A 22,390-nucleotide genomic window follows, 5' to 3' on the forward strand; every position below is an offset into this window, starting at 1 on the left:
ATCTATATTTTATGTCTTTTAAAATGTTTTTTTAAATCTGGTATTCAATATTAATTTTATATTCAAATTAATACAAAAAGAAAAAAACAATACATAGATTACCTTGCATAAGATCCAATTTTTGATTCTCTAGAATAGCAATGGCTTCAATTTGCATTTCAATTTCTTTCGTTTGAGCAGAAACTTTACTTTCAAGATCAACAACACGTTCTTGCCAATCTCCTGCTGAGGCTATGCAAATCGTACAACATGCCAATGATGTATGTATATAATTGATATTAATTGATAGTAAATGCAAAAGCAAGCAACTTAAATATTACATTATTACAAGTAAATCCATATTCAACAAGCTTAGATTCAACAATTTTTAATTAAACATATCAACTATTCTCCAATTATTAATTAATTTTAAGATTAATTGATCTTACACTAAGCATGATTAATATTCTTCAAATCATTAATTCAACAAACAAATTCCCAAATTTAAAGCAAATATAAATTAAGGTCTGTTTGTTAATTTAATTATCGCCTATTTATTTATTAATATATCCAAGTGTTAACTCGTATATTTTGAACCATATTAGACAGTTATTTTATATAATATTAATAATATTATACAATATACTGCAAAGGTTTTAAAAAAGATGGCAAAATTGCTTTTTTTCTAATTGTTCATGCAAGTACGTTAATTATGCAAAAAATCATGTAAAAGATAATACAAAATTAAATATGTGCTAACAAATAAATCTAGTTCTATGAATCAGAGTGTAGCAAACTTTGACAAGTAAAGTAGGTACCATGTTATGTTAAAATAATAAACCTGATATAATATAATTGATTAGTAATCTCAATAAATATTCATATAATTTAGTATAAGTATCTAACTAATCAGGTAAAAAGATTCCATCACCGGAAATTAGCACAATTACAATTGTCTCAATAGCAATATTTCTCTTATGGCAACAAGAATACAAAAAATATTAACAATTTGTGTTATATATATATATATAACTATTTCATATATACAAGATCAGTTATCAAAAATTCAATATAAATTTCTTATATATATCATTAAATACATATGTATAAATATGTACATAGGCATTGAAATTTCTCTGCAGTAAGGAAGACAACAACAGGACTTATGGATAATTATTTTAAGAATAATATAAATGGACAATGCATTGCACGTAAAATTGATAACAAAACTAGAACAATGAAAACAACGATGACAGAATTTCTGCCCTGGTTCCTACCTTTAAGCTCATCAAAGTCTACCAGACTCAGCTGAAGGTTACCTTTCTCTTCCTCTAATAATGCCACTTGGTTCCCCAATCTGACAAGTTCTGCATTTGTATCAGACACCTAAATTACAAAATTACATGTAAACGAATTTCATTATTATTTTAAGTAAATAATTACTTATACTTTCACATAATTGATCAATTTAAAAATTATAGAGCTTTGAAATGATTAATAAATTTTTGTCCTTAAAACTTATAAATTAATAGCATTAATATATTTTACCTTTTTAAAGTTCTCCAACTGTTTTTGTAGGCTTTTTACTTTACTTTTATGTTGTGCTTTAATTTTAATCATACCCTTATTTAGTTCTTCCAATTCTTTGGTAAGTTTCATCACTTTTTCACCTTCTTTAATAGTACTTTCTTCTGGTAATTTTGCCATAATTTCATTTTTTTGTTCTTCAAGTTTGTGTACCAAATTTTCCAGATCGGTTATTTTATTTGAATATTCTTCATTTTTTGATGTTAAATCTGCTACTTGATTTTGCAATTCTGCTTTAGATTCTTCTTCAAGAAGCTTATTAGATTGTTTTAACTCTTCTACTAAATTTTCAAGTTCAACTATTCTATTATCCTTTTCCATTATTGCACCATTACCATGCATAGATATATTTACAATTTTATCTTGTAATTCTGCAACACCTTTTTGTAACTCATATTTTTCATCTTGCAACTGTTTATTATTATGTTCCAATTTTTGCAATTTAAACTGCAAATCATCAACAGTCGGATCTCTGACTATTCCAATACCAGATTCCAATTTAAATACTCGTTCATTAGCTTCTGCTAACTTCAACTCATAATCTTTTAACTGTTGTAATAAATTCTCATTTTTCGCTTTAAGGGAAGATTCCATTAGTACAAAATTTTCTTGCATTGATTTCATTGCTTCTTTAGTTTCTACCAAAGCATCCATTGTGGAACGAGAAAAGTCAGCACTTGCTGACTCAGACAACTTTTGCTTGTTAATTTCTTTCTTAAACCTAAATAAAGTAATAGATAGAAGAAATAATAAATAAATATATTTTAATCAGTAATAAAATATATTTAATAAATTTATAAAATTACCCATCAACCGAATTTTCTAGTTCTGTTATTTTATTATCCCTTTCTTGTAATTGTATTAAGAGATTCTCGTTTTTATTTTTCAGGGATGTCTCTAAAAGTACAAAGTGTTCCTGCATCGTTCGCATTTCGTCTTTCGTATCTTCGAGAATATCTAACGTCGTTTTACCCTTTTTTGAAAGATCTGCAGACATAAGGGTAACTGCCTTTGTCTTAGATTCAATAACAGAGTCTTTTTCTTTTAAATTTTCTTGGAGATCTATAATTGTAGCTTCAAGCTCCAAAATTTTATTAGTAAGTTCTGCAATTTTGTTTTCTTTTTCCTGAATACTCTCAATTTGTATTAGTGACATGACCTATAATTAAAATGTTAAGTGTAATTACCAATAGCATAGTAAAAATATTTATTATTAAAAGGTTGTAAAAATTGTTTGCTAACATCAGAAGTAATCATGACTGGTTTAACAGGGGCAATGGATGATAATTGTTCCTTTTGAAAACCCACTACTGCCACATCTTTTTCTTCTAACTGTTGCCTAATAGCTTCTACTTTCTCTTCAACTGCACGTTTAGTTTCTATTATTTCTTTGTTACGTTGTTCAAAAGCTTTTCTATTTTCTGCTAGCTTCTTTTGGAGTAAAGTAGACTTTGCTTTTGCAGTTTTTGCCTGACTAATATCATCAATACTTCCTTCAGATGTATCTGCCAAAGATGTCTCAGATGTATGAGTTACATCTGTAGAAGTCAAATTTCTTTCTCTACTTCTACGTGACAATTTAGCTCTGGATTTAATTTTGGAAAGTCTCCTTGCATATTCCTAAATTTAAATTTAAATTTTCAATGAGATATTCAAATCTTTTCATTAAAATTTTATAAATTAATATTTATTACCTGAACTTCCTCTTCTTTCTTTTTTAAACTCTGTTTATTTTTCAGCATAATTTCTTTAAGAGATTCCAACTGGCTTTTATTTTGTTCACATTTTTCTTTCGCATGCGCCATAGTTTCAGATGCTTCCCCTTCCGTGGTTCCTGGTGATTCTTCTGATGCACCCCACATTGTAAACTGTAGAATTAAGAACAATAAAAACCACTTCATTATAATTTGTATAAAACAAACTTGAACTCTTTTAAATAAGAAATTATGATGTCAATGGCAGTGAAAGTTTCTATAAAGTGGTCAGACAGTGTGTCACCCACTGCTCTCATTTTCATAGACTAATTGGATGAAAACTAAATGGGGGTAAACTAATTGTATTATCTATATATATAGATGTTGAATGTCAGAATACACACGAGTTACCTTGTGGCATATTTAATGCTTACAACACAGCATTTAAGTAGAAACTTTTTCAATGACATCTTATATAAACTATCAGATAAGAAATATACTAATATTATAATCAGACTTATGTATTGTACATAGACATTTTCATTAATGCATACTTGTATATCACATATATTAATTTTAATGTATACATATTATATACAACAATAAGAAATATACATTTAATATAAATCTAGATATAAAACTTTTAGTACTTATATACATTTAATATAAATTTATTTTTATATATCAAAACATTTATACAGCTACAATATAAAACATATATAAAACATTTATATATTTGTTTAATATAATATCAAAAAATAATTGACCAAATTCTACATACAATATTTTAAACTGAAATTATAACATGACACATGTGGCTTTCTAATGAATAGATAACTGAAGAAGTTAACCTCAAAATACGTTTAATTAGAAAAGGAACATGTTATACATAAATTACGAAGTAAATAGATAATATGTTAAACAATAAATAAAATTACATAGATAAGTTTAAATAGTAATGAGATGACGTAATTTATGTCACAAGAGAAAAGCACATATTCTAACATTCTTTGACATTAAAAACTAGAAATCATATCAAAATAAGTGATTTTCATATATATTCTAAATAAACTTGTATTCTTATAAGAATACAAAGTAATTATTTTTCAAACTGTATTTACCTTTATTTATATTTCTGAAATTGTCAAGATGGAAACCCGTTATCATTCGTGCACATATTTTATTAAAGTATTTTTATCACTCACATCTGTATGTAATCAATACCGAATCCATTCATGTCCATATTTCATTAATTTTACAATATTTACAATAATTTTACTAATAAGTACATAAAAATACCAAGCAAATTGTAATCCTATGCCTCAAAATGTAAAGTCTACATTACTCCCTTTACATACGGAAGCAATTGGAGTTTGAAGTGTTGGTTGGATCTCTTAAGCGCATATGTGCTGCCACATTACGGAAGTCTTTATGACTGTTAGAAAATTTAGAATAGCAATTTAAAACTTATACAATTCTATTCCGAATCTATTCCCTAATTTTTCTTCATATATTAGAATTTTCATTTTAATATTAGTGAAGTACAAATTGGAAACCTCTATTATCTTACTATGAAAACGACAAATTTAATGATTTAATTTTGCAATATTTTATTAGAAACTTTAATAAAATTGTTTATATTTGTCAGACAAGATTATGTAGGGTATAAACATACCACAATTGTAAAAATGTAAGATTGCATAAGTATTGTTGTTGAAAATAATTTTTTAGCAAAATTCACTATACTATCTTTTATTCATGTTTTAATAATATAGGAGTATATTTAGTAAATCGTTCATTAAAACTAAATAATTTTTTATACAATTTTTTATTCTTTTATTATTTTGATATAATTAAAAATTTATCTGTATATTAATTAGTTTTTATTTCTTTACTTTTATAAAATCAATAGTCAGTTTACAATAACTGGATTATTGTATTTTACAAATAATGAATTGTTTAACTTCAAACGATCATTTAACAGTAAAGAAAATAATCCTATTGTAACCTATCACGTACATTTCAATATAGGTACATACATCGTAACACAACAGGTGATAACAGCTGATTCTTATGTGTGTTGTGCAACAGAAAACATTTCAACACCTACAGAATAGCATGCAAAATCTAGTTACTTTTTAAAGCGCTCTTTTTAAATATTAAACATCTAACAGTAAATACATAGTATTTATTAACAATTATTAATAAATTATATAAAGAATAAAAAAGGAAATGAATGTGAATGAATAAATAGATTTCAAATATTATTCTAATCAAGTTTCTTTCTCTTTTAGTAAGTTGATGGTAGTCAGCTCTAACAAGAAAAGAAAAAGAACTAAGTACAATTCTAACCTAATACGTATGCGTAAACGCAGCTTTCATATACACATGTATATATAGATTGCATTGTACACTATAGAATACGGTTTATTATATATACCCATCTATACTGATCTATACACATCTATATATATATATGTATGTATGTATATACACATGCATATATATAGTTGTACACATGAAAGTGTATGTATATGTATACGTATATTCGAGCTGGAGGTACGCGCTTGGTGCTACGGCGCATTTGCCAGTATCAACGGTCTGCGTTTATCGACTATCATGTATACTGTGGCAAATGCGATCCATTGACTTCAGACGCAAGAATTTCCGTGGCTTTTTCATTAAATGCTACCATCTTCAACCATGATGGACGTGCAGAACCAGTTCAAAGGTAGGAAGAGACCATTTCGATTTCTTCCTGTTGACTCTTGAATAAAACACGTCGAACAAGTCGAGTGAATCTACGGCGGCACTGTGACAGTTACCACAAGCAAAACCATAATTCGTTGAACTGTATGTTTTCGTTTATTAAGTATAGTTTACTGGCGGTTGATTGTACTTCTTTCACCTTCTCTACATTTTTTCACTTATTCTACGATTTCAAATGTGATGTCGATGTATATGTGTATATGTATGTGTCGATATGCATTCGATTATTGACATACACTTTTGGAGGGAAGAAAGCTGTAGGCGGAGATGTAAATAAACGCGCATTAATTGATCAATTTGGTCTTTTATCTTTTGCTCACTAATAAGTTTGATTTGTATAGCGGTTATCGTAATTATGAAATTATCGTTTTTATTTTACCAACTTGTCCATAGCCACGATCACAGACACAAGGTGAGCGATATGAATTTAATCAATAATGAAATTAGTGTTTTCATCAAGACATTAACATGGCCCCGCTTATCGTATCATGCACAAAAATAAGGATATATACACCGTTCCCACTGTGGAAGCTTTTATTTACAATGTATACAGGCAATGTTGATATGAACGTAGATTAAGCTATTTATTTATTTGTGTTAAATAAATCCTTTACTTTAGTTAAGTAAGTAATCCTTTTTCTTATAGAGAGGTGAATGTATCATACAATAGTATCGAAGTTATAAATTGATTTCGAATTGAAAAATTAAAGTTATTCAATATTGAAAACATTTTAGTATCACATATAATCATCAATATTTTTCAATTTACGATGTACTCACTTCTAAAAATAACAGAGGGAACTGTTTTTTTAGAATAAAATAAATACATTCTCGAACACGCAAGAAGTAAGTATGTGTTGAATGTATTAAATAGTCTGCATTAAATTTAAATTTCTTAATTAATTCCGCATTTCATAATTAATTTCTTTCTTAATTAATTCCACACATATTATCTAATTATTGCACGCAAGATATAGACATGTAATGCTTTGTGAGTCGAACTATATTCCAGACAAAGTAGTATATATCCATAATTCATATTATGCAACAGATTATTGCACAGATATAAATCAAATAAAATTATAATTGAACTGTTTAAAGATACACGGTGCAATAGGACAAATTATGCGAGAGCAATGTTTGACCTTAATCGGGTTAAATTGTCACGTGCGATTCAATTTTCGAATCAAGTCATATAATAAGCAAAGTTTCTTTATTGTAAATATTTTTAACAAAATCTAGCAAAAATGTTCAACGATGTTATGAAATTCATCTTCTTCATCTCCTTTTTTAACAAATCTTCATAACTGAAACTATACTTAATTGTAGTTACAATTAATATATATGTACATATTTCCTTATGCAATTATTTTATATACAGGGTGCGCCGTTAGAATCCGGACAAAAGAAGTTTTGTGCAGAAAGTTGTTTATTTAAGTCAATACACAAAAACACATGAAAATGTTGTTATATCTCATTTAAAGGGTCCTTGCTGAGAACTTTTATTCTATGTAACCACCCTCTGCCTCTATGACCTGCTCTATTCTTGCTCTAAAGCGCGAGCACGCTGACTTCAACTGGTCGCGTTTAATTGTCGCGAATTCTGACTCGATAGCAGCTCGTAGGGAGTTGACGTTGGGGTGCCTGCATTTATTAGTTTGTCTCTCGATAACGCCCCACACGTAATAGTCCAATGGGTTTAGGTCGGGACTGTTAGGAGGCCAGAAATCTTTCGACCAAAACATGTCCACATTGTCAGAGAGCCAATTTTGAACAAGATGACTTGTGTGAGCAGGTGCGTCATCTTGTTGAAATAAATACGGCCTTCCAGAAGCCGTAATTTCCATCCACGGCTTTATTACTGTCTTCAGGACCTCCAAATAAACCTCCTTTGTGATTCTTTCGCCTTTTTGGAAGAAGTGCGGAGGCATGACGTCGCCCTCACTTGAGACAACGCTCAAAACGTGAACACTTGCTGGAAATTTGGTTTTGCCCACAACAGGAACATCTTCGAGATTGTGGGCCAGCCAACGGTCGTTCCTCCGATTCACTTTGGCATCCACAGTAAAAATTTTCTCATCGGAAAAAAACATAATGCGGCCAGCAGCTTCGTGTTTTAACGAACACAGAATCAAATGACAACGGGCAAATCTTTTAAGCTTGGCGGCCTCGGAGAGCATCTGACGGACTTTGAGAACGTAGGAGGCATATCTAAGATCCTCTTGAGCTATTCGACGGACAATCGTTTCACTCACCCCCAAGACGGAGGCTAATTTTCGGAGAGAAGTTCCCGGATCTTCCAAAATCATGTCTTGGGCCCTTTGAATAATTTCTGGCGTCCTTGTTGATTTTTCCCTAACCTGAACTTTTCTCGCCGGAGAAGGAGAACCCTTCTCGAACCACTCTGAGGCTGCGTATCTCTTAGCAATGTCGTATACCGTCGATCTTGGGTAGCTAAAGAATTTTATAATTTCGACCGGCGTTCTCCCGGCGCGAAGACTTTCTATAATCGCCGCTCTTCTATCGTATTCCGGGTTTTGCTTAACGAGTTCTGTCATTTTGAGGTTATAGAAGACTTATTGACATATTTAACTAACTTCAGAGTCAATCAGCACAAACATCTGAATTCTAATATGGTGGGAACTACAAATTGAATTCTGTCCGAATTCTAACGGCGCACCCTGTATACGTTACACTATGTACTTAATGCAAATAAAATAATTCAATATTCTAATATTTCATACTATTTCTATAAAAAATGTATATTATTGAATTTTTTGTATTTCTATTACTATATATACTGTGTTGATGCTTGCAGATTATGAATGGTGGTTCAATTTGTAGAATGCTTACACGTTATATGTATTTCACCTTTAATCTAACTCGACATTTAAGGTAGCTGTTATATGCTTAGCATTTGAATTATATATGTTCTCTCTAATATAACTTATCTAAGCCTTTAACCCGTTTATGGAGTTTTAAGCTTAACCAACTAGTTACAACTTTGGATTATTTTATTTTTTTATAAAAGCAATTTTTTTATATGAAAAATTATTATCTATTTCATCATTTTTATTATATGACTCACATATATGTAATTAGTATAAAAAGATGTTTACATGTCCGTTATGTGTAAAATAGAATTCGTGTTTATTTAGAATAGAAAATTAAAAAATAATGATGCTTTGTTCTCTACTATTGTTTTTGCAAATTTATTGCACAAACATAAGTAAGACATTGGAACTATAGCGTAAAAAATATTACAATCGGATCCATTTATATCCAACTAGTATGATTCTACATAAAAAGGATAATATATATAAAGGTCGTGAATATATTATCGTTATTATCAATGTTACACTTTAATGTGTTGTAAATGCTATAATGTTCATGTAGATAGCGTAAGTAAATTAAAATTTAAAGAGCATCTCTTAATTATATCGTTTAGATGTAAAGTAACGCGTTCGGTGACTCAAATATTCACGAATCAAACAACGTTGCTCGTCAGGGCGTCATAGGGGTAAGGGAGGTACTGCTTTCTATCGCTCACCGTCACACGTTGCTATATTGTTTTATCTGCATATGTGACACTTTTGGCCAATACGCGTGCTATCTTTATGATTGTGTTGAGTCTAACAGAAATAACCAATCGGACCCGCATTCCTTCCATCTGCTAACTTACCAGCAACGCATTATACATACACTGTACTCATAAGTTATGAAATATTGCAATCTAAATTTTTAGTATCACAGTTTTAATACTTTTCATGTAAGCTACATATATTCTTCTCTTTAGTTGGAAATTAGTTATTTTTATTTGAATATTTATCAAATAATTTAATGCAAAATGACTTGTGAACAACATTTTAGTTTTACACATTCTTTTAACAGTGATTCATTTAAATGTGTACGTTCATATTTGGAATACTTAAGCGTCAACGAAAATACTTTGTATATGCTCTTTGTCATTATGACATATAGATATGTACATATGTATATTATACAAAACATTGTAGTTTTATATGAAAAATATTTACAAAAATAAGAACTAAGATTCGTATAAAACAAGAATTTCATGACTAATAGGAAAATATTTCAAAAATAATTATAACTATGTACTTTGTGATGGTAAATTTGACGATGAAATTATTTTTCATAATAAAACTGGGAAATATAAAGATAAATCAATTATAAGAAAACCGTTGAATTCTTATCGAAGAAAATCTACTGATTTAACTTCCATTCAAAATACTCGAAACATCATCATCAGAAATCAAACATAAACATATTTAGCAGCGGTTAATGGACTTTTGACGATCTAATATTTACTTCCACGGACTAGTAAAAGATTAAGTGGTATAAGTAAAAAGGAGCGAGTGGTGGAGGGGCGATTATATTGTCTGAGGTATAGTTAAGGATGAAAGAACACGAGTTCGGCCAGTATGTGTCACTCGACAACGCAATGCCGTACATCAAAGTCTGAACATAAGAGCGTGAATATAAAAAGTGCGTGTTTTAATCAGATCCTGAGGACAAGTTTCACAATGGCACTACTCGAAACTTTTTTTCGACGAAAAGGTATAATATCAGTGAAGACAGAGACGAGAATATGTCTCGAAACGTGAATGAAACGTGTCATTGTGCAAATGTACATTATAAATACATACTTCGAATTCTCCTTTCTTCGAATCCGCGCTTTGTGACGCACACCATGTGCGAGATGTTCAGTGGAGTTTGTGAACCAAAGAGGGAGCTATGTATTTACTTGACACGTTAAGGAGACTTTCTTCAAATCTTGTTACGAATAAATTGCAGATATTTATAAAGTGTTCCGACAATAGCAGTACGACCGGGTAGGGAATGATTCTTCGTGAAAAAATTAATCAAAAATATAGAGTAAAGTTTTTGCGTGTGATACTTTATTTTCGAGAAAATCAAGTTTGGAAATTTGACAAGTATGCTTGAACTTGTATAACTCCGAACTGAACAAGACTAAATAATCGACAGAAAGTTATTCTGCATGTGACAATAAGTAAGAAATGTAGAATAAAATTTTTTCATAAGATATTTTGTTTTCGAGAAAACTAAATTTGAAAATTTATTATGTGCCTGTACTAAGCTAGTTCTTAGCCAAATATGTCCAAACTGTCGAAAACTTCTTGAAAACAAGGTTTGAAATGGAAAAATTTTATTTCACATTATTGTCTTATTTTCGCATATAGAGTAATTTCCTACCGATTGTCTTCTATTCATACCTCGTCTCTGATTAGCCGTTTAAATATACTTAACAAATTTTCAAACTCGATGTTCTCGAAAGCGAAGACTCGTACGTAAAATCTGTACTGTACGTTTTCGACTTTTTTTTTCACGAGAATTCGCACTACAAAAATTTTCTTCACCCACTAGATATTATACGTAATGATATATTTTACATATATTTTCGTATATAATGTATATAAGTACACTCTATGCATTTTTACATCTTTAAATTTACCATAAATGTATAAACGAAGATAAATATACATATCTTCAATAATAGAAAATGATACATTTTCGAAATAAAACAATCTCGAAATAAAGATAATGAATACGAAATCTATCCATACTCAAAAACTCTATCTTAGAAAGATTACTATGGTATTATAAATTCTATCATTGAATTATAGGTAAAACAATGATCCGAAATCATTGATGCTACACAAAGAAATATTACCGAAGAAATTGTTGTAGAAGAATCTAATCTTCAAAAGATGTTTGTAACTATAATATGAACATTAAACAGAAGTTGCGAAATATGTCGCAATCGTGAAACAAAAATAATTTTGTACAAATTTCCATGTGTTATTGCATGTGCGGCAATGATAAATCTTTCCGTATGAAATGTTAGATTTGAAATTTTCACGATGGTGAGATATCATGATATTGGTTTTTCGGGAAAGAGCTGTTACACTTGCAACACGATTATATAACAATGATAATATCATAACTTTTGAAGACTTATAACTTAAACAAATATAACAAGTATGAGTATCCACGGCAAATTACAAATCAATGTTACGGATACGGATTAAACACAAGTATGTCTGTCAATATTATCGAGAGCGTAAAAATAAACTCTTCGAGAATTGATGTATTTATTTTACAAGTGAAATCTCATTATGTTTTCAGAGCTCGTGAAACTTTCACCCTTACGTATTGCGATATTATAGCAGAAGTCGCTTTTTAACGTGACTTGAAAATTCTACGTCTGACGATTTATAGAAATTATTTTAAAAAATGATATATATATAAAATTATATATTATAGATAATCAAAGCATCAGCAAAAGACATGACAAAAGCATGACATATTGGTGTGCCTTACATAAAAATTATTCGTTTAGACGAACAAAATTTTCCGACACAGTATATCCATTTATAATTAGTTTTATCTGTTCATCTCATCAAACAACTTCATAATCAGTTCAAATTTTATGAGAAATCATTAAGAGGATGTGATTTAGACTGATGTTACTGTGAAAGATAAACTAAATTTTGTAATATATATATATGTATATATATTTTTTAAAATAAATTTAATGGCATAATAGATAGGTATATTTTAAAAGTTAATGTATATTGAAAAGATTGAATAAGGGAAGATAAAGGGGGCTTTAAATAAACATTAGCTAACAGGAAGGAAAATCGAAGCATAAAAAAGCCAAGGACATGTTAATCTGGTTGATGCGCGATAAAATGTTCAATAGATAACAGCAGAATAATATGTCTAACAAATGATTCATTAAAAAAGAAAATGAGTCACATAGATTTTTAAGCTCCACTTCCAGAGCAGTCATATATAATACACTATATGATGCACTATTCGAAATCATATTGTTTCATCTAATGAGATTTTTATTTTTCTTCTATCGCTTCAAAGCTGTAAGCTGTACACTTCATATATATATTAAGCAATACTTAAATCAATTTGCAAATACATTACAATATGGTTCTACGTGTATTTAATTAGATCTTGACGTACAGGATGGCATGTTCGTAGTTGATTTAAACATTGATGCCATTCGTTAAGACAACAAGCAAAGCATCATCTATCACAAAATTTACTGTATTAATTTTTATTGTTAGTCATGCATGCGACCTTCCCTGACTGCCACGTATTTATTCATTTTTTGCTTGTTAAAATATCTGTGATAGTTTAATAAAAAGAAATTAATTTTATTTCTTTTATTTTAACGATATAAAATAGAAAATCTTTAAATATCAGCATTTTATCGACATAATTTTTGTAATAAATGTATCCGTTTATAATAGTCTTTTTTATGTTTCACATATACCATTTCCGTGTAAAAATTGTTATATTTTGTAAAAATGTTGAATTCGTAAATATGGTATGGCATGGTATGTAATAATTCGAACGTCGATAATCGGTTTCGTGCAACTTATCCGCGAACACGTTAAAAACGGTAATTGCACGTAATCGCACGTTTGAAAGGGCTAAAGTCAAGTGGCTATTCAATGCATTGTCGATCGAATCCGGGTTATCTTGTATAACGTCCTGTTGTGCAAACGTCTCGCCGTCTTTTTTCACACATTTTTATTTGAAACCGAACTTTCTGCCATTACTATCCTTTTCTGGAACATAATAGGAAACAAAACATTATACTGGATAAGTAATTAAAATAAGTAATTGCTCGATGTAATTATTAAATGTGAATTTAAATTTTTGAAAAAAACGGCGAGCTTAAGTAATAATAACGACAAGATCAAAGAATATCTCTTCCAAATTACATAAATTAAATGCCATTTGTGATGATATAAAATTCAAAAATCAAAAGAGCTATAAAAACTATACATAAAGTTAATAACAATCTGTTTTTTACAGTGACGTCTGCGACCGGCGATGATTGTAAGAATCAAACACCACCAACTTTGCTTTCGAGTTTAAGAAGCGTCCTTTTCGTAATCGGAACCGTAGTGATCGCGTTCGCTGCGTTCTGCAACTCGTTAACATGGTAAATTCTAACGAATGACATATACCTATAAATATGGCTTCCGTATTTTTGCAATTCAATCAAATATTAAGAGATATCTTTATCTTTAAGATTGAACAACTCATGTTTACCATAATCATTTCACTGCTTCGATACTTTCATTTATTAGGCATTTACAAAGATTTTGGGGAGCCTCTGGTGATTTCTGGCAAGCACAATGGGACACAATCTTAGACACATTAGGAGACGATCCTCTTACGCTTTGGGTTCATGGTATATCAAGATAAAACAACGAGAATATATACAGCAGTTCCTAGATAAGTACCAAAAATGAAAAATCCAGTTCGAGATCGATTGATGATGATGATGCCATCGGAATTGAACTTTATCACAAAACTATTTCAAATGCGTTAGAGATATTAATAATAAGGAAGATGTTACACTTCTATGAAACATGATATACGATAATATACAATTGAGTTATCTTTTATTTCCTCTTTTTTTATTTAAGAAAAAAGATGTTTATACAAATATGATATTTTATTATACGAGAACAAAAACAAGATCTACTAAAGAAAGAAATTATTTGAAACTTATCTTGGAACATTCTTGTTGTCTTACGTATGTTTACCGATTTCTTGCAAAACTGTAAAAAATTACAAATTTGGAACTAATACGTTCCAGGCTCATTGGGACTAATGTTCTTCGTATATTGGTTCTTCGGCGGGATTTACACGATTCTAGACATAACTAATCGACCGGCTGCTTTGCGGAAATACAAAATACAACCGGGTACGAACGAACCAGTCGACACGAGAGAATTGTGCAAAGTAATCGCTCAAGTACTATTCAATCAGATCATTGTTGGAGTTCCTCTAGCGTGCGTCAGTTATCACCTTATGGAATGGCGCGGTTATCCGCCTGTACGCGAATTGCCGACCTTCCACTGGGTGCTCGTTGAAATCGCCATCCACATATTATGCGAGGAAATTGGATTTTATTACTCACATAGGTATGCAATTTCTTTTTTACCCCTTATTAAGGTATCTTGTTAACTTTGCTCTTAAGTCGCTCATAAAGCTTCATTAGAAAACATTTTATCGTTAATAAATATGGATTATACGAGATGGCCTGTATTAATCCCTAAATTAATTCATCTTGAAAGGTACGTATACTGAGTTAAAAGAAAATTAAATGTGCCAAATGTCAGTTTCTAAATCTTTCTTGTATTATTTTTTGTACCATTTCTATTTATGTGTGTAGTAGATTAAAATGATTCATTATGTGCATTGCTTAAAGTAATTAAGGAGTAATACTTTTGTATAGATAAACAGAAAAATAATTTTTAATTATCTTACTAAGCAATTAAAATCACATTTGAATAAATGTTCCTCTGCATTATTACGTATGTATATTACGTAGTGTTTTATATGCCTATATTGTTGTAAACAAACTTATGTAAAAGTAAAATTACATTACAGATTTCTGCATAGCCGTTATCTCTATAAGTATATACATAAGCAGCACCACGAATGGACGGCCCCTATAGCTGTAACATCGCTATATTGTCATCCTTTAGAACACATTGGCTCAAATCTATTACCACCGTTTTTGGGAGTATTCATCGTAGGTTCTCATGTGGCTACTGCTTGGCTTTGGTTCTCGCTTGCTATTCTCTCTACATTAAATGCTCATTCTGGTTACCACCTACCGTTCTTTCCATCTCCAGAAGCTCACGATTTTCACCACTTAAAGTAAGTAATTTTCATACATTTCTCTTTTTTTTTTTTTTTTTTTTTTTTTTTTTTTTGAGATTATTTATCCCTAATATTAAATAGATTGAACTGAGTTGTACACGCGCTAATAAAATAATTTGTTTACTTTCTTACTAGTATTTCATAAATCTCTAGCGATATAAATATATTTTATATACAGGTTTAATATTGAATATTGAACTTATTATATTTTAGATTTAATCAATGCTTTGGAGTTTTGGGAGTATTGGATCGAATTCACGGAACAGATACGCAATTTCGTAATTCCAGAGCTTATCAACGTCATATAATGATGCTTAGCTTGGTTCCTCCAAGAGAAGCTTTTCCGGATGAAGCGAAGTATAAATCTAAGTAGAATGTTTTATCGAACATCGTGATTAAATATGAAAGTTCAGTACGAGAATATGTTTAATATGGAAATGCAGTATAAATACTTCTACATTTGTAGTATTTTTCTGTTTCTTTCTTCTTATTTTATTGATTTTCGTGGAGAACAATCGATGAATTAAATTTAATCAACAAGATATTAGTATAAGTTAAAATTTTTTAATGTTTATCGTTAGTCAACTAAGTACATTTTTTTATGCAGAAACTGCATATTTTTTATTACTATCAGTTTGTAAATAGTTTCAATTACTACAAACTTTACAATGGTGCGATTGTAATATTATTATTATTAAATAATTTATCCGCGTAAACAATTTTTTTGTATGAAAACACGACAAATGTAACTTTCTGAGAGTATTTATAACGAATACTTTCAGATGTAAAAATGATCGTTTTAAAATTATAACGGAAAGAATTTTACCATAACTTTAATGGGCGAATTTTAGATTATTAGAATATCTTTTTTACGACAAATACATTGTTGGGAAATTTAGAAAGATATTGAGTATTTCATCTGGATATTACCCTGTTAATAATTACATGACATAGCAATATTGTGAAAACATCTCCTTAACAAAATTATATTTATATTGAAATTACAACATTAAGATAAAGCTATTTGTGACAATTACTATTTTTATATTTAATTCAATAATAAAAGCAATAAATATTTAATCTAAGATGAAATTAAGATTGTAGTATTATAGTAAAAATTATAATTGCTGTAGATTGTTACTAGCCATCAAAGATTATGCACTTTAAAGCTTTAAATTTGCAAAATAAGTCAAACTATTTAAAAGTATTGAAGACATTAATATCAATAACTTCTTTCTCTAATCAAACTTATTTATATACTAAAACATAGATCAAATCACGGAATTGAAGCTTCATCTATTTTTTCGTATAATAAATTTTTACATGTATAAATTAAATTAATACATGTATACAAAATTATATATCATATTTATAACTATCCTATAATTTGTTAACGATTATTATCAGAAATGGCTACATTATTCTTTGTTATTATAAACTTTGTAATTTATATGCAATGCTAATATGCATAATTTTATGTATCTACATAACAAGCTTACTAATAAAAAGAAAAAATCAAAACTACAAATTTTCCTTTACATTAAAATGTAATTATAATATATAAAATGAAAGGTAATATAACGTAATATATAATGTAAAAAATAATCAAACATTTTTAGTTACAAGTATTTATATTTTATAAGAATATGAATGATCTTTATATATATATATATATATATATATATATATAAATAGTTATTGCTTTATTACACCCAGATAACATACAAATTTTACGAACATTAAATAAACAAGAAATTTATAAAATTCCATTATTACAAATAACAATTGCAGAAACCTTATTAGATAAAGTAATTACATAAAATATTGCTTATATTTTCTATAGTATAATAAATTTACAAATGGACATTCAATTTCTATTCCATTCGCATGTTTATAGCAATAATTATTGTTTTACATAAACATATCTTTCCAAAAATGTAAATAACAATTAACAATTATAGGAATTAAATTGAAATATCAAATTATTCAAATTAGATACTTCTTTGGTGAACTAGATATTATTATTTTACAATTCGTAAATTATTCTCAAGAGCATTATTAAATTTAACAATACAACCAAGATATAGTGAGAAGGAAATTATATGGAAATAGAAAAAGCCAATTTCCTTTAATGTAAAAACATTTTCATATTGTTACCAGAAAAATTTTACTTTGAGTTATTAAAATAAATTATAATAATACTGTTCTCGCAATCAAATTTGTAATACGTTTATTTCTCTATTGAGAACTTTTAGTGATAAATTAGCATAAGTTAATAATAAATCATTTACAGATAAAATTATTTGAGTAAAACCATTAATCTCAAAAATTATTTTAATGTACATTTCTTCACCTATAAAAGTTATAAACAAGTTAATAATTATCTTACAAAATAAGATTAAATTTTAACTTTGAAACTACTTTATTTGTACAAATCATAAAATATTGCTATTGTTATAATTGTAAATTTGTTATTATTTCCATATTGTCTTTCCTAAGCACCATTTATCCAAATTTACAAACATGAATGTTCCAATTTCATACATGACATAGTATATATAAAATAACAAATCTCATATCAAGGCAGTAAAATAATAAAAATATATGCAGCAAGTTATAGTAAACCAAAAAATTTATAAGTATTTGTATATGGAATATATGTATATGTTCATTGCAGCAATAATGGCAGAATAGTATATTCAATTGTTATATATTGCATATATAAAACTAGCATTAGGATCCCACTTTCTAAATGATATTTGTTGACATTAATCGTTATACATCCCATCAATAAGGAAATCCATTCTCCGATAGTGTCTTTTATCCCAACAATCTCTACCTTGTTTGTATATCATGAAAATAATACCACCCAAAACTGGCAGAGCTATAAGAGTAACAATAACTGGTAAAACATAATCAATTTTCTTTGGCATTTCTAAGCGTGAACCTGAGTAATATGAGTTAGCATGATCTATAAATGCTTCCTTATCACTATGAGAATCTGCCTGTGTTCTAGTTGGTTTATGTTTATGTTCTCGGACTGACGATGCATTGTTTATTACAGCTGCACTTGGTAGTTTCTGCTGTATCACATTTGTAACCTGCAAAGTACTATTTACAGTAGTATTTGAAACATTATTTGTATGCTTCTCAGTAATATTTGATTTTAATTCATTCATGTTTGTATCAATCTTTCCAATATTATGAACATTTGTTGTTGTTAAAGATTTAATTATTGTCTTCGTATCATTGGATGATATAGTTTCAAAGGAAGAATTTGCTCCTTTCCTTGATACAATTTTAGAAGCGGTTTTTTTATTTTTTACATAAGGAACATTATCATCTTCTGTTGATACATTATCTCGTACATCTAAACTGTCAGTAGCATTTGTTATATATTTATGTGTATTAGTAGAAAATGTTGGTTCAGTAGTAGAAATAATTAAAATTGGGCCACCTTCCCCTGCAACTAAAGGGGTGGCAACATTTTTCTGTAATAACATTTATATATTTCAGTTATATATTTATTTGTCATCATTATATGTAGCTTATTTAAATAGAAAAGATTGTAAACATATTAAACAAACCGTTCGTTCTTTAAATGATATAGTTTAAGTTTAAAGATAATTATTTCTATGCTTACTAATTGTCAAATACCATTACTACATACGTTTTGGGTTTTAGCAGAATTAACAGATTCAGATGTAAATTGAATTGGCGAAGGTAAAGTTTGATGTTCAGGTTTGGAATCTCCATCAGTAAAGCTTGCATTTAACGATAACGTTAAAATCGTATCACCATCTGTTTTAATTTCAACACTGATAGATAAGGTTAGAACAGATACGAGCCATATAAACAGAATTAATTTATGGAATTTCTGCATCATAAAGAAACTCATTATTTTAATTATAGAATTGTATTTCGTAATATGGCCAATTGCAGATGAATCTGGCTAAAACTTTTATAAAAATATAGAAAAACTAAAAAAAAAAGTGGCCTCAACCACTAAGAAACTTCTCGCTCCATCATAAGCAGGCATTAACTATTGCGTAAATATACATGTAGAAACATATAGTATAAATATATCCCACTAATTGAATGCATAGGGTTTCACTTTTTTTCTTGTTGTGATTTTAAATAATTCAATTTTAGTAATTTATGTTTAAGAAAATATAAATTTAATTTCTTTTATTCTTTCTATTTTCTTTTTTTTTCTATCTCTATATATCTCACATAATTGATCAAACACTTTTGCGTTATCTAGTAAAGTAATTTTTCTAACTTTCCAGAATAATTCAAATTGTTTGGTCCTGATTTAAAAAAGTAATTCTATTTGAAAGAGTGTTTGATCAATTACCTGAGTAATTGTATATACATATATATCTAATTGTTGAAATTTTTCACATCAAGCTTTTATCTTATTATGGATAAATGATTATCTAATGACAACAAAAAATATGCAGTTAATGGAGTTTCTAAATATAAAATATGTATATTTTTGATTTCAAACAAGCTTTATTTAAAATAAAAATTAATTTATTATTGATGAGGATAATCTTTATGTAAAAGTATGAAGATTTATTTGATATCGGGAATTAAATATGTAATTACACTTTAGACACCAAATAAGATTAGGAGATAAATCTTTTATAGATTTTTATTAATAGGAGCATAGGAATTTGATTGGATATGTTAAATTATTAGCTCATTTTGAATTTTAATAATTATGTTTTTTCTGTAAAATTTTTGTACTAAAAGGATAGAAGGAGTGATGTTAAAAATACCAATTATATTAAAAAAATTGCTAATTCATACAATCATTTGCCACCCATTTAGTATAAAAAATTTGTAGTATATGATTAATACAAAACTATTACAGTGATTGTTTATTGTTTACTTAATATAAAAAATGAGAGTTATTAACCAATCACATACTAAAGTGCAAAATATAAATTTTCGCATTAATCGTATCGACTATTATTTCAAAATATGAGCTATACAAAGTTATATTAAATCCTCGATACGATTAACTTATCATTAAATGTGATACCTACATACCGTCACGAAGAACATTATATAACATTACACATATATACATTATACTTCGAAGCAGAAAATACATATATTTATATTATTATAGCATATACTTAAATGTTTATTATTATATAACATCATATTTATATTTTCAACGTTATTACATTTTGTTAGCCCAATTATACAAACAAAAATATTTTTTTTATTATAGAATAATTTTATGATCAGATATCTTTGAACATTTTTATAATTAAAAAGATGCTTTCTAATATTTTATTAAGTAATTCTTATATAAATTATATTCCGCATATTAAGTTATTCTTCTGCATCACAATTCCGATCGGTTTACGTATGTATCAATAAATTTTCTCGTAGTTCCGATATATTAGGCGATATAAAAGTTTCTTTCGTTTTATAAGGAAATAATGAATGCACAACATTTTTCGTTTTATATTATTTTATCGAATTACGTATGATTCATTTTGTTCTATCAAAATAAAGATCACAATGTTTGACAAATTATGTTTCATGTTTGTATAAAAATGCGTCATTGTAAGAGACGTGTCTATAAAAGAAAGACACTTTTCGAACAACCTAATACAATTACAATTGCATTCCATTACTGCTTGTTACGATTATCGTACTTCGTAAAGAGTTAAATATTGTTTGCCCGTTTTGTACATACTTATGCATCACGTTTGATACAATGATACAATACAATACAATGCAAAAATAAATAATTAATAAAACACAAGTATGAAAAGTACATTAGCAATTTTTTAATAGATACGACTTCATTTATAAAGGTCTCCACTAAAAAATATTGAATAGTGATTTTATCGCTATTTTCTAAGCTGTATGATTGATTAATAATTTTATATCGTTACCGTTTCCTGCCAATGCCTATAGAATTATTGTTCTATGACAAGCGATAAAAATATGCTTGTAACGATTCTTGATATTTCATTATCAGATAACTCACAAGGTCACATTTGTCATTTCTTCAGTATCATCATTGCCATTATTTTTTTATACTAACTTCCTATGAATAACACGTATATATACGCATGTTTTCATTTCCATACCTATTTTCTTATATTACTTACTTCCGTAGGTTAAAATAAATATAGAATTTATCTGAGAATAAAACTTTCGTAAAAGAGACATTCTAAACAATCCATCATTCGTGATATTTTCAATGCATTGACGTTTGGATGTTACTTATACATACTAACTTTCATAACTCTGTTATCCAGGAAGGATTATGTCGAAATGCCATTTCATCTCTTGTCTTAATATGTGTTTGATAACAATATCTAATTCATTTTGTCAAAGTCCCCTCGAACGAATAGACATGTGAAGCAATTGTGAACTAATTCTTTACACTTCAGATATAATTAAAAACAGTTATATAATACAAACGAAATTTAAATAATCTTAACCAAAATTATTGGTTTATCTTAAAACAAGGATAGATCGAGATTAATCATAAATCTTGTTTGCTTCATCGTAAGAAATCACGTTCATTTATGTATAAGAGATAAAACTAATCTCCGTGTAAATTGAATAAAATACACGCA

General features: G+C 28.3%; 3 protein-coding genes and 2 long non-coding RNA genes across 9 annotated transcripts in view; 2 read left to right on the forward strand and 3 right to left on the reverse strand.

Moving 5' to 3' along the window:
* LOC132907507 (golgin subfamily B member 1-like) overlaps window positions 1–4,645 on the reverse strand; it is a 16,700-nt gene extending 12,055 nt beyond the window's left edge. For 2 of the 4 annotated variants that reach the window (XR_009658199.1, XM_060960682.1), the window contains exons 1-6: window positions 3,261–3,482; window positions 2,809–3,186; window positions 2,373–2,725; window positions 1,528–2,287; window positions 1,257–1,365; window positions 103–231 (exon numbers count right to left, since the gene is read on the reverse strand). Coding sequence is in view for 3 of the 4 variants with exons in the window: in XM_060960682.1 (XP_060816665.1) it covers window positions 103–231; window positions 1,257–1,365; window positions 1,528–2,287; window positions 2,373–2,725; window positions 2,809–3,186; window positions 3,261–3,467 (1,936 nt within the window). In the remaining variant the exon portion in view is untranslated. Of the gene's footprint in view, window positions 1–102; window positions 232–1,256; window positions 1,366–1,527; window positions 2,288–2,372; window positions 2,726–2,808; window positions 3,187–3,260; window positions 3,483–4,381 lie in introns of those variants that run through there. The other 2 variants (XM_060960695.1, XM_060960686.1) reach the window with 2 other exon arrangements.
* A 1,183-nt stretch (window positions 4,646–5,828) lies between these two features.
* LOC132907654 (fatty acid hydroxylase domain-containing protein 2) lies at window positions 5,829–16,868 on the forward strand. Of its 2 annotated transcripts, none has more exons than XM_060960951.1 (6): window positions 5,829–5,991; window positions 13,911–14,040; window positions 14,189–14,292; window positions 14,704–15,031; window positions 15,501–15,773; window positions 15,990–16,868. In XM_060960951.1, exons 1-6 carry the CDS (start codon window positions 5,946–5,948, stop codon window positions 16,147–16,149), a joined length of 1,041 nt encoding a protein of 346 aa, XP_060816934.1. In that variant the 5' UTR covers window positions 5,829–5,945; the 3' UTR covers window positions 16,150–16,868. The 2 variants fall into 2 exon arrangements, with proteins under 2 accessions (XP_060816934.1, XP_060816924.1); XM_060960941.1 differs by lacking the exon at window positions 5,829–5,991 and adding an exon at window positions 10,453–10,607.
* On the reverse strand, window positions 5,844–6,468 carry LOC132907699 (uncharacterized). The gene is made up of 2 exons (XR_009658242.1): window positions 6,413–6,468; window positions 5,844–6,027 (listed from the first exon to the last, which is right to left on the reverse strand). It is a non-coding gene; the product is annotated as an uncharacterized LOC132907699 (long non-coding RNA).
* On the forward strand, window positions 6,124–6,756 carry LOC132907695 (uncharacterized). Its single transcript, XR_009658241.1, has 2 exons — window positions 6,124–6,441; window positions 6,676–6,756. It is a non-coding gene; the product is annotated as an uncharacterized LOC132907695 (long non-coding RNA).
* A 1,306-nt stretch (window positions 16,869–18,174) lies between the features above and the next one.
* LOC132907660 (uncharacterized) lies at window positions 18,175–19,822 on the reverse strand. Its single transcript, XM_060960966.1, has 2 exons — window positions 19,447–19,822; window positions 18,175–19,267 (listed from the first exon to the last, which is right to left on the reverse strand). The coding sequence occupies exons 1-2, from the start codon at window positions 19,672–19,674 to the stop codon at window positions 18,545–18,547; spliced, it is 951 nt and encodes a 316-aa protein (XP_060816949.1). The 5' UTR covers window positions 19,675–19,822; the 3' UTR covers window positions 18,175–18,544.
* Window positions 19,823–22,390: the final 2,568 nt, after the last annotated feature.

This window comes from Bombus pascuorum, chromosome 1, assembly GCF_905332965.1.
Source record: "Bombus pascuorum chromosome 1, iyBomPasc1.1, whole genome shotgun sequence".
Classification (NCBI taxonomy): domain Eukaryota; kingdom Metazoa; phylum Arthropoda; class Insecta; order Hymenoptera; family Apidae; genus Bombus; species Bombus pascuorum.

What these genes read in the sequence shown, in the direction of transcription:
- LOC132907654 (XM_060960941.1), top strand. Translation starts at nt 10,472, where the DNA reads ATGTGTCACTCGACAACGCAATGCCGTACATCAAAGTCTGAACATAAG. An exon ending in TCTTACGCTTTGGGTTCATG is followed by an intron (nt 14,293 to 14,703) that starts GTATATCAAGAT and finishes AATACGTTCCAG; the next exon opens with GCTCATTGGGACTAATGTTC. An exon ending in GGATTTTATTACTCACATAG is followed by an intron (nt 15,032 to 15,500) that starts GTATGCAATTTC and finishes ATTACATTACAG; the next exon opens with ATTTCTGCATAGCCGTTATC.
- LOC132907660 (XM_060960966.1), bottom strand. Translation starts at nt 19,674, where the DNA reads ATGAGTTTCTTTATGATGCAGAAATTCCATAAATTAATTCTGTTTATA. An exon ending in ATTCTGCTAAAACCCAAAAC is followed by an intron (nt 19,268 to 19,446) that starts GTATGTAGTAAT and finishes ATGTTATTACAG; the next exon opens with AAAAATGTTGCCACCCCTTT.